Source organism: Macrotis lagotis, chromosome 8, assembly GCF_037893015.1.
Source record: "Macrotis lagotis isolate mMagLag1 chromosome 8, bilby.v1.9.chrom.fasta, whole genome shotgun sequence".
In the NCBI taxonomy this organism is placed as follows: Eukaryota; Metazoa; Chordata; class Mammalia; order Peramelemorphia; family Peramelidae; genus Macrotis; species Macrotis lagotis.
Genome location: NC_133665.1, coordinates 22,761,533 through 22,774,634, shown reverse-complemented (window position 1 = coordinate 22,774,634; position 13,102 = coordinate 22,761,533). Strand labels below are relative to the sequence as shown.

Genomic DNA, 13,102 nt, shown 5'->3' with positions numbered 1-13,102 from the left:
CACTGTAATCACATTAGGAAGACTTTATGGAGAGTATGGCTAGGTGTATAGAGTGCTAAGCCTGAACTCATCCTCCTGATTTCATACCTGGTCTCAGGCACCTACTTGCTATATGACCCTGGGCAGATCACTTAACCCTGTTTGCCTGTTTCCTCATTTGTAAAATGATCTGGAATAAGAAATGGCAAACCACTCCAATATTTCTGCCAAGAAAACCCCAAATGGCATCACAAAAATATATAACTGAAATAACTAAACAACAATTTAGAAAGAAATGGAAAAGATTTATATAGGTTTAAGAAACTAGGGATTATTTGGGATATGCACTAATGTAGGCAGGGATGACTTTGGTGAGATCACAAATTCATGTAAATATCAGTGCATGTGTGTGATATAATAGCTTTATATTTTTGATGTTTTGGTGCATCAAAGTAAACTGGACAATTTTGCTATTGGTTGCCTAGTAAGGGGTGGAAATGAGCATTTCTTTGTCCAATTTTTTTTGTTAAAGATTTCATAGCATGATAAATTAATTATTAATGATTGGAAGTATTTCAATGTAATTAAAATGCATGACTTGGCATATTTGGGAATATAACCAAAAACATAAGTATGCCCAATTTTGTGGTTTAGATTTGGTCTCTGTGGTGTTTAGGTTGTGTTTTAATCTTTGGTTCTTGAACACTCCTGGCAAACTAAAGTTCTCTAGGCTTCTGGGTATTTCATGCTCTAGTCCTCCAGTGGATTTCTGTTGCCTACTAAATGCAACACAAATGCAAATCAAACTCCTGCCTACTGCCTTCCATAGTCTAGTACTAGTCTGTTTTTATAGATTAATCCATATTATTTGCTGCTATATACTCTGTGATAACCAGCCTGAACAGCTGATCTCTCCACAGCCTGTACTTTCTGATTGTGTCAATGGTCACCATATTTCTGGTACCTGAAATGCTCTTCTCCCTTTCTGTTGAAATCATGCCCATCCTTTAAAGCTTAGTTTAAAATATTGTTTTCTCTTGGAAACCTTTTTCTACAACTTTTCTGCTGATAACAAACTGCTATTCTTGGACCTCACATAACATTTTACACCTCTTTTACACTTGTATATATTATTTTGTACAATAATTATTTGTGTAGGCATTATATTTCTACTATTAAGTTTCACAATTCATGAGGCCATGTCTTATCAAAATGGTATCTATCTTTCAAAACTTGTTTCTGTCCTCTGTGGTTAGGTGTCCAGTAGATGTTTGTTGAACTGAATTGTAGAATAATTGACATAATTAATCTAGTAGTAAATATATATTGTCTTAAATTTTTTTTGTTCAAATAAGTTTTAGTTTAGAGACATTAAAGCTAACAAGAAGTTTTAAAAATTGAAAAAAATTTCAAATCCATTTCCTCTTTCTTAAGTGAAAATTCTATGATTTGTTCACCAAGAATACAAGATAAAATTTTAGTGAATGGATAAATGTTAACCAATGTGTCACAATTATTGACTTTTAAGGCTAGCTTTTAGTTTTGGCTATATAATTCTGTTTACCATTTAGTTTTCATTTAATTTTCTTGATTTAAATTTTTTTTGAGAATTTTGCAACTGTTCTTACATACTTAGAATTAAATCAAATAGTTTTTATTGATTAGTTGGTTGTTCTTCATTCTCAAAAGAGGAACAAATTCAAAATCAGTTTACAATGTGACCAGCTGTGAATGATCAGACCAGTATGAACTTGGAATGTTCCAATGGGCACAAATGGTCCATGTGAACATTTGGGGTAGAGTCTCTCAATGGGAGCATCTTGCTTTTCTTTTGAGCTACTTTCAATTCTGCTTTGCTCAAAGAGCATAGCACCTTCTTTGATGAGGGCATTCCATTCTGGGCAGTGCTATATTTGTGTCTTTCATGTCACATAAGCAATTTCAAAGTTCATTAGAGAGACTTTAAGAATAGCATTTTTTCTGACCACCATGTGAGAGATTATTAAACTTAATTTTGTTTCAGGCCATCTGATAGGAAATTATAAATTATATGTTTGATATTCAATTTCAAAAAAAAGCTTCCAAACTTTCACAAATGATAGCAGCATACACACACACACACACACACACACACACACACACACACACATACACACACACATGATTTGGTGTGTTTTATGTATGTATATGTATGCATACACACATACACACATAAACATTCCAACCCCCCCAGAGCTTTTGATAGTGTCTGATACTAAGTCTTAGTAAAGACTTTTTGACTGATATATATGTAAATTATATATTACGCACACACATATGTATATATTAAGTTACTATAACCTGCAACCAATACCTACATTCTCTGTAAATGAGCCATTAAAAGAGTTATATTAAGTATCTGCTAATATGTCACAATATGAAATGAAAATATTTTTATCATATATTAGCATTATTTACATGGTCCTAAAAAAGAGAATTTTAATTTTAAATGAAAAGCAAAGCAAGACTAAATAAATCAACATTTAAAATATGCCTTTTTTACATGTATTGAATTCAAATGAGCAAAAAATTATTAAATCTGGTTTATGTACAAGATATAGTGTTTATACATAGAAAGAATACAAGGAAGAAAAACATTACCATTCTTAACTTTTGAGGAGCTTACCTTTTCATAATGGGAGGGAAATGGAACAGGAGCCTAAATAAATATGATACAAGGGAGATAATAAGAAGGGCCAAGGAAACATTAGCCACTGTGCTATAAGAAATATAAAGAGAAAGATGTCAATTTCAAATCAGGTAATCAGGGAAGACTTTTATTTTATTTTTATGGTTATTTTTTATGACTTATGAACCTTTACCAGAAGAAAAATTGTACTAGCATAGAAAATATAATTTTAGTATTTTAACATAATTTTTACCCCAGTTGTCTGAAGGTTATTAAACTCTATAGAAACCTTAGTAATAAAGACCAAACACAATGGGGAAAAAACTCATTTAAAGTACATTCTGTTAATGTAAAAGACAAGTTTAATACTTTAAAACTTCACTAAGATTTGGGAGCCATCTTGTGTTAATGATCAAAGTCATTTACCTTCTATTTAGGAGATCCCATTTTTTTTCCTCTTGACAGTTAAGACAAGAAGTGGTAGCTTGTATGCGTCGAGACACAACGTTAGAGACTGCCCTGAACTCCAAAGCCTACAAACGCAGCAAGAGGCAAACACTGAGGGAAGCCCGCATGACAGAAAAGCTTGAGAAACAACAGAAGATTGAACAGGAGAGGAAGCGCAGACAAAAGCACCAGGTATTCTGATGACTCCTCTCACTCCCCTCATCTAACTTGTCATCTGTTTTTGATAAAATTCAAAAAAGTAAGTAGTTCAAAATTGCTTATGACCATAAACCCTTGGTATATCATAGCAGTGTGAACTTGGTGAGAACCATAGAGATGAAGGAATTGCATTAAACCTTAAAGAGTGAATTTAAAACATAATTCTATCATTTTATGCAGAAGGAAACTGAGATCCAAAGAGATCAAAGAAGTTGCCTGCAGTCACATGCCTATCTAGTAGAAAAACCTTGACCCAAACAGAAGTTTCTTGATTTTTCAGTCTAGTTCTCTTCTTGTTCCTACATCTCAGGAAGCAGTAGAATGTTTGTGATGGTTGTCCCTGGAACATGGACAGTTCATTAAGGGAGAAGAAGATTGTCAAAGGGTATTAAATGCTATTTTTATAATAAATATAAATGTGTTATAACTGAGGCCATAGTCAGTTTCTGAATATAATTAAGGCTTCAAATGGAATAATTAAAAGGAAAAAACTATATGACTATACTGGTATATGTTTTGACATAGTGTATACAACCATATCATTTTATGTAATGATTCTTTTTTGTATTGTAGAAAATCTCTACTGTAAAGTGTTAGTTTTGATTAATTTGATGTCTAGTTTTAAGATGTTTTAATCTTATTTAAATAAGATAGGGATTGTATCTTTGTATACATTGACATAAGGAACTCCTCTGTGCATACAGGCCAGCTCTGTAGAATTATCTTAGAGATTTGTAGGGGCAATCCAGGTGTTCTTATCTCTGAAGCCAATTCTCCTTCCATGATGCCATGTCTGATTTTGTAATAGGATAGTTTTTTCCCCTAATTTATTTTTTAATCAATTATGTTTTCTGTGTTCCATCTTCAGTTCCATAAATATATATATATATATATCCCATCACTCTTTAATAATTTAATATCTTTGACATTATTGGTTTGGGTATTCCCTCTACCAATGTAATTCTAAATGCATGTCCTTCTTGCCTTGCTTTTCCCAAAAATACCTATTTCCTTAGCAACTCTTCCTGTGCGTTGATCTATACCTAAAACATTTTCAGTTTATACCTATCTCCATTGGTACAAATTAAGGAACTGTATTTCAACAATTTACCATGATGTAACATCATTAGAGGAATCATTTAAAAAAATTCATTGGAGATTTTCAAAGATTGGTAGTGTAGTATGTGGATAGAGAGTTTGCCTTGAGTCAGAGGGACTTGGGATCCAGACTGGCTTCTGCCAAGTCTTGACTGTAACCTTAACATCTCTATGATAAAAGAATAGCTCCGTAAGGTAAGAAGATAGGTTATAGGGAAAATCTATGCTCACCTAATGTGTCCTACACTTAAGAAGTAACTGTGTCATGTATGCTCATTTTTAGATAAACCTGAAAGGTTATCAATTAACATTCCAGTGGATACATTTCTATTTTGTCAGCCTCATTTAGAACAATTAATTAAACCTATTAGTATCACTGCATTTTTGGCCTGGTGTGGTTTAATGGTTCCTTCTCCATAAGCATATTTGTGAATAGTTCCTCAGGGACAACCTTCCCATGGACAACACTTTGGAAAACTCTCTAGTTAAACCTAGACATAGTTTGGCTTTTATGATATGCATTAAATTTTTTTATCCCTATTAAATTTGCTTTGGAAGTTCCCTTTGAATCATTAAAACCTCATTCTGCATCTGGAAACTGGTTTTAATTATGCTCTTTTCAATGATCTTAGGAATACCTGAACAGCATTTTGCAACATGCAAAAGATTTTAAAGAGTACCACCGTTCAGTGGCTGGGAAAATTCAGAAGCTTTCTAAAGCAGTGGCAACTTGGCATGCTAACACTGAACGAGAGCAGAAAAAAGAAACAGAACGCATCGAAAAGGAAAGAATGAGGAGATTGATGGTAAGAGGCATACTTGTTGAAGCCTGCATAAATTGGCCTTATTGCTCTATAACAGGGGGTTCTTAACCTGTGGCCCATGAACTTGTTTTTAAAAATATTTTGACTACTGAATTCCAATATAATTGCTTTCTTCTGTGATTTGATGCATTTTATTTTAAAACTTAATTCTAGAAGGGATCAATAGGCTTCAACCTATTGATTGCTAGAGAGGCCTGTGACATAAAGGTGAAAACCCTTCTTCTGTGATTCTAAGAGCGAACATGTAGTAGTGTTTGACAATTCGTATATGTACCACACTTAAATAACACACACACACACACACACACACACACACACACACACACACACACACACTTGAGTAGAACAGATTTTACTAAATCCCAGAACTGGCATTGTTCAAATCCCCCTTTGAACAATGCCAATCCTGGAATCTAGTAATAAACATAAAGCAATATATTTTATTGTTTTATTTTATAGCCAAATAAAGAAACATGGAAAGTCCTGGAAAGATTAAAAAATAAATAAGGGTGTTTGGTGTTTTTTTTTTAATTTGAGTTATCCCAGAACAAGGAACAGAAACTATTTCAACTGGTTTGATGGGAGGACCTCTAGATTTAGAACCAGAAAACTGGGTTCAAATTCTGCCTCAGCCACTTACACCCTCTGTGAGTCACAGCAAGTCACAACATCTCTGGACCCTAATTCCTCTTTAAAATGCAAGAGTTGGAGTAGGTGATTTCTGAGTTCCCTTCCATATCCAAATCTATAAAATAGCTCTCTCTCTCTCTCTCTCTCTCTCTCTCTCTCTCTCTCTCTCTCACACACACACACACACACACACACACACACACACACACTTAGAAAAAGCCTATTTCTGAAAATCCTCCAATACTTATTAACCTAATTCCTTAATATTTTCAGGTGTTCCTTTTTTTTTAAACTCCCCAATACAATGCTACTTCCTTTCCTGTAGCTTGAATATGGGTTCCAAGAATCATTTAGCATCTAACTTTTTTTAACATATATATTCATATATGCAAGTATATTTATATATGCAATTAAGATATCAGATATGTTTCAGTTCATTTCTATCCTTTTTTTTAGACTAGAACAGGGAAGGTTCTCAGCTGGGTGATGCATTAGATAGTGAATTGCTCCCATTGAAGTAAGAAGGACTAGCTTTAGATATTTGCTAGTTGTGGGATCCTGGGCATGTCACTTAACCTCAGACTGCCTCAGTTTCCTCACTTATGAAATGGAGATAATCGTACCACTTTCTTCCCAGGATTAAGTGAGCTAATATTTGTAAAGCATTTTGTATACCTTAAGTGCTATAAAGGCATTCTCACTATTACCACCATCATCATCATCACCATCATGTCCATCTCCTGCACAACTCATTTAATAGATGAAGGCAAACTGAGGCAGAGAAGTTTAAGTGATTTGTCCAGGTGCTAAAGTAGTCAGTAGCAGAGTTGGGATGCAAAGCTGGGCTCTCTGACATACAACTAGCACTCTTTCCAGTTTATTGCACTGTCTCTCATTTGTTAGGAGACATTTTAATTTCAAAAAGAGATATATTTTTCATTATAGAGTTGCTATGTTTGTGTTTTTTGGTAATCAACCTTAGATTTCAAAAAGGATTTCAAAAAAAAAGCAAATCCCACACCACAAAAGAGGGGAAGGTGGAATGTGTGTGTGTGTGTGTGTGTGTGTGTGTGTGTGTGTGTATACTCGTGCACATGTGCAAAAAACACAGAATGATGGAAGATCCAAAGAACATTCTAGGGAATAGTGACTGGAATTAGAGATTATTAATTTCAGTTATTTATTAAACACCCTGAAAATTCCCTGGAGTTCTACTCATTTTCTTTTGTCAAATAACTTAAGTCCTAGTGGGGATACTTCCAGTTCTTAATCATGGTCTTGAACAATTCGTAGCAAATATATTCAATGTCATAGTGGCTAATTCTGTAAACTCCTGTGTTTTTTTCCTTAGTTTTATTTTAATTAAGTTACTTTTTGATACTTTAGAAATCAATTGCAAATCAATTAAAGTAATTACATAATGTAATTAATTGATAGCAAAAAACTTCTGTTTTGAGTGTTTTTTAAATAGAACAACCCTAACCAAAAGTAGTTAGAGTTATCATGACTCCATCTTCAATTCATATTTATTTAGGGAAGGTAACATATACTTAATAATGATACTGCTTTTTTCATTAGTGAATTTCAGGAAGATGCTCCAAGCTTGACCATCTTAAATTGCTTCACAATGGATGTGACTTCTTCTAGTCTGTAGTTTCCTCTATGTGGCTGTGGCATGACTTGAGTGTTTTCATTCAAAATACTGCCCTTTGGGAGCAGCTAGATGGTGCAGGGGATAGAATACCAGCCCTGGGGTCAGGAGGATCTGAGTTCAAATTCAGCTTTAGACACTTAATAATTGCCTAGCTGTGTGACCTTAGGCAAGTCACCTAATTCCATTGCCTTAAATAAAATAAAATAAAAATAATGCCTTTTTTATAAGTTGAGAGGCAATGTATGGAAGGAAGTGATAAGAAGGCCTAATAAATATTATTTTGATAACTACTAGATAAATAAGTGTGCTAATCTAGAACTGACTTGGAATTTACAATTCAGAAATTTTATCAATGAATATTCTTGTAAGTATATTATTAACCAAGTAATGTTCATTTTCAGTGTAATCATCCCAACTCTTTTCTAGGTAACGAATTGCTTATTAATATTTCAGTAAACAATTTTTTTTTGGTGGGGGAGTGGGGGGACACATCCAGCAATTGAAATTTTTGCAAAATTTTTGTTGTGGTTGTTGTTTACTAACAAATTATTTTTAAAGTACCTAGGTGAAATATACTTGTTTTGGAACATTTGGAGTGAGCAATACATTACATTTCCACAAGCCAGCCAATGAAAGTTTCCAAACCACTAAGTTTCCAGAAATTGTTCAGAAAACTTACTCTGAGTTTAAATGAACTGTTCACAAATTAAATTTTGTAGGTTTATGTAGTTTAAAAAAGTATACGATTATTTTATATATATAGTTTTAAGAATTTCATATAGTTAATAGCTATAAATTTACAAATTATTTCTTTGTATAAAATTTCTTCACATTATATTAATATGGTCCTGTGGCCTGACAAAGAATAGTTCTAGCTCTGTTACTTCACTAATTGTCTGACCTTGGGTAAATCAGGTTTTCTGTTCTTTTATCTATAACATCAGGGACCTCTTATTAGATAACCATTAAAGCCTTTCTGGTTTTGTCCAATTTATTCCAAGTACATGTTTACATAATTTCAGGCTTCAGTAACTTCTGTGTCTTTATAACAGTAACTTGACATCAGAAAATAAAGTTTTCTGTAATGTTCTACATAAAAGATATTTTTATTGCCCTGAAAGGCTGAAGATGAAGAAGGCTACCGAAAACTGATTGATCAGAAGAAAGATAGGCGCTTAGCTTACCTTTTACAACAGACCGATGAGTACGTGGCTAACCTGACTAACCTGGTATGGGAGCACAAACAAGCACAAGCAGCCAAAGAAAAGAAAAAGAAAAGACGGAGGAAGAAGGTGAGTCATAAAATGAGCCACTAATGAGTGATAGCATGTATTAACATTAATTGGTTTGAGACATACATAAACTTTATAGTACATGCTGCACACCATGTGTCATATTTAAAGATCCATACTAGTTAATTACAAAAAATTAAATTAATATCCTGTGTTCTTGAACATTATACAAAATATTGCCCAGGTTGGGGAGGAGCAGGAAAAAGCTGTTATACCACATTGTAAAAATCCAGCACACAATTAAATGATTGTGTAGAAGCTCACAGTACTTTGTTTTACCCTTCCAGAAAGTCCTTAGAACATATATTTTATAATGGAATTACACATATTGGTGTCTTGTTCTTTGATTAAACTGTGACCTTCAGGAAGGCAGAGATCCTATGCTATATAGATATTGTATCTGTTCTAGCACATAGGAAGTCCTCTCATAGTGGATGAATCAACAAAATGGGAAACATAGGATGTAGAGAATTAGGTAGACGGTCAGAATAAAAGAAGTTGAAAAGAAACCAAAATGATAGTTTTATGCTAATTTAGTGATGAAACAGTTTGAATTAGAAACACGATTGGAAAATGGGTTAAAGGAAAATTGGGGGAAAATATTTTGGATCAGATTTGGAAACCACACTTTATTTGACAGAGTCCAAAATAAATGTTATCTTTTACAACAGAGAAAAATACATTAGCTTTTGCAACTTCGTTCCCTTACTATAACAATAAATATAAGGTATTGTTAGCCCTGTGGTGCTAACTTAAGATAGCCAAGGTCTTGTAGCATCAACAAAATAAAAAATCCTCAACAAATTATTATGTAAAATATATTCTCATTACCCTGATAATCTAAAAATGATTGGGCAGAAAAAGAAATTTTTTGCCTCTTCACTTCCTGCTGAATAATTTCATAGGAATTATTGAACTAGTACCTTCTAGTCTCTCCTCAATTTTTCCCCAAACCTGTTCCTACTCCTGATATTTATATTTCTCTCCCTCTTTTTTTTTTTGTTGATGTAAGCATCATCTTTCCTGTACTACAAGTTCATAAGCTTGGAATTTATCTTGGATTCTTCCTTTTCCTCTCAATCTAGCCATTTGCCAAGTCATATTCATTTTCTATCTTCAATGTATCTCACCTTTTCCATTCCTACTGCAACTATTGGTTTGAATTCCACATTACCAATTGACTGGATCATTGTGATGGTCTCCTGACTCATCTTCCTGATCACCTCTCTCAATAAAACTCCCTCATATACTTTTCTATTATGTCCCTTCCCTTTGTGACAACCTTCAATAGTGTCTCTTTCATTACTAAATAAAGTATTAATTCTTGATCCTGACATTCAAGTGTTTCTTATATAATTTCCCTTCAGGTTTTCTTCAAATGTCCAACCAAAGTATTCTCTACTCCTTATTCATTCACTCTCTCCCATCTCTCTGCCTTTCTTCATGCTATTTCCTACTCTCTAAACAGACCTTTTCCCTTCATCTCCACCTATTGAAATCCCTCCCTTTAAGGCAATCATCTTTTTTAGTATACTGTTATGGAAATGCTTGTTTTATTCCATAAATTAACAAATACTTTTTTTAGGGCAGCTAGGTGGCGCAGTGGATAGAGCCCCAGCCTTGGAGTCAGGAGTACCTGGCTTCAAATCCGGTTCCAGACACTTAATAATTACCTAGCCATGTGGCCTTGGGCAAGCCACTTAACCCCATTGCCTTGAAAAGATCTAAAAAAATACTTTAAAAATAAATGAAGTTCCTTTCCTTGGGATCCCAAATAGGACTACCTCTTCTACAAAGACTTCCCTGACCTTTCCCTCATGTGAGAGTGTCATTCCCTTCTTACATTTCTCATAGTATCTTAAATGAACTTCAATTTACACCTATCATATTTTACCATGTATCCATTATTTAGGTATAGGTCACTTCTTCAAGGAGCATAAGCCCCTTGAGAGCAATGTTTGTGTCATAAGTATCTTCTTACTTCCACTGATTTCATCATACACACAGTATCGGCTTAAATGAATAATTGTTCAATTAATTTTATTGTTGAATACCAGGACCTGGAAGGAGTCAATATTCATATCAGAAGAGATAGAGATTAGATATTTGTAGTATTTGATTATTTGATCTTTCTATCATAACACAGAACAAAGTTATTGGGAAATAACTTATCTCAAGATCCTTAAATTGTTATATTTCTTTTCCAAATGAAAGGCATTTGTGATTCTTCTGTTTCATTTATGATTGTAAGGTATGAGATGATATACTTTATAATAAACAAATGAAGACTCATGACTTGATATTAACATTGAGTTAGCATTGAATATTTCATTTTCCTTTCAGTATATTGTAGCAGACCTTGGAGAAGTCTTGACTTTAAATTCTGGCTTGTATAAAATACATTTTCAAGTATAATAAAGAGTATATTTGCTATTGAAGATAAAAATTTGTCAGATTCCTTAGGTGAGCTCTACAAAATGCAGAATTTCACCTCTTTGTTTGAAATTAAAGCTAAGGACCATTCAAAAATGAAAATTATAAGAGTTTTCAAAATTGTTAAATTATTTTAGAACTGGAAGAAATCTTAGATATCTTAGCATGTCTACAATAAATGGCCATGGTTAATTATTTCTGGCATTTAGATAATTACTGTTTAGTGGGAGTGTCCTGACATTAGGACATGGCATAGGCAAAATATGGTTTTATGAAACTACATGTGCTTGAATTGAAAATTTGAAAATTTATGGAAGTGTTGGTGTTTCTGCTAAGAATTTCCATTTTCCAAGGGCTGCTTAAGCCAAATGAGAAACTTTGTGATAGAATGTAAGGTTCTCGAGGGAGGAAGTTTTATTTCTATCTTTATATCCTTAGTGTCTATCACAGTGTCTGGCACTTTGTAGGCATCTAACAAATGATTGATATGATTAGTTAATTCCCCTCAAATTTAATAATGATGCTTACTTGCTTTGTTGACATTCTAGAAATCCTTGTCTACTTGCACTCAACATGTCAATGACTTCCACTCTGAGATTACTTTTCATTTTCTTATATGAATCTAATTATTTACGTGTTGTTTCCTCCATTAGAATGGAAGGTTATCAAGGAAGGTATTGTTTTTTTCTTTCTATATATCTCCAGTAATTAGCACAATGGACGATTTTGGGTATCTGTGGAAACAGCATAAAAACCTCCCTCAAATCAGATTTTTAAAGACAAATTCATTTGTGGAAGTATTCCACAATTTGGAATCTCAGAACCCAGGGCTCCATAGATTCCAGAACACCACACTGGGTGGGGAAAATGAGATTTCAAGGGCACTAGCTCTATGGTCAGAAATTATAGGATTACCCCAGAAAAGAGACCAAAAGGAACTCACCTGGGATGCTAACAGGAAAAAAATCATTTAGTAGCTCCTTTTTAAATGAGTTCTTTTTTTTTAGGGGTTTTTTTTTGGCAAGGCAAATGTTAAGGGGCTTGCCCAAGGCCACACAGCTAGGTAATTATTAAGTGTCTGAGGCCGGATTTGAACTCAGGTGCTCCTGACTCCAGGACCGTGCTCTATCCACTGCTCCTTTAAAGTAGTTCTTGTTAAATAAATGCCAAGTTCATATTTTCTGCTTGCTAAAGGAAGGTAAGTGTTCTAAGTGACTTCTAAATTATGTCTAGTTGTGATTTCTGAGACATTTCAAATTGCCCCTCAGTAGGATGAATCTAGATTCAGTTCAGATCCATACACACTTATTAAGCAATTGTGTTATGACAACTGCAATATTAGTTGAAGGATGACAAAAAGAGAAAGACATAAGCACTATTTTCAAGTGTTTTACCTATTAAAGGAGTAGAAAGGAACAAAAACAAAAATCAAATTAGCACATAATAGTACACATGCTATGTAGTAAATAACTATTGGTTAAAATCAATCAACCAGTTTTTATAAAGTACCTATTATGGGCCAGGAATTGTGCTAGAAATAATCCTTACTTTCAACACTCTAACATTTGCTTATCTTATTATGTCAGAGAAAACAAGTGCATATAAAATTATGGAGAATATAAAGTGAATAAATGTAAATAAATATGAAATAGACTCAAGTTGAAGAGGGAGGCATTAACATTTAGGAGATGGTACCTGAGTTCCTTAAAGGAAGAAAGGGACTTTATGAGGTGTAGGTAAGAAGAAAAAGTGTTGTACACATCTGGGACAGCCAATACAAAAGTGTGGAGATGGGAAATGGGGTATCATATGTGAGAAACAAAGAGGACAGTTTGGGTGGATCGTAGAGTGTGGTAAG

At 33.7% G+C, this 13,102-nt stretch overlaps 1 protein-coding gene across 7 annotated transcripts in view; it reads left to right on the top strand.

Annotated features, from left to right (window-relative positions):
* SMARCA2 (SWI/SNF related BAF chromatin remodeling complex subunit ATPase 2) overlaps positions 1 to 13,102 on the top strand; it is a 207,231-nt gene that overhangs the window by 53,498 nt on the left and 140,631 nt on the right. For all 7 annotated transcript variants that reach the window (XM_074196508.1, XM_074196507.1, XM_074196509.1 and 4 more), the window contains 3 exons: positions 3,113 to 3,286; positions 5,044 to 5,217; positions 8,641 to 8,811. In XM_074196508.1, the coding sequence (XP_074052609.1) occupies positions 3,113 to 3,286; positions 5,044 to 5,217; positions 8,641 to 8,811 (519 nt within the window). The remainder of the gene's footprint in view (positions 1 to 3,112; positions 3,287 to 5,043; positions 5,218 to 8,640; positions 8,812 to 13,102) is intronic.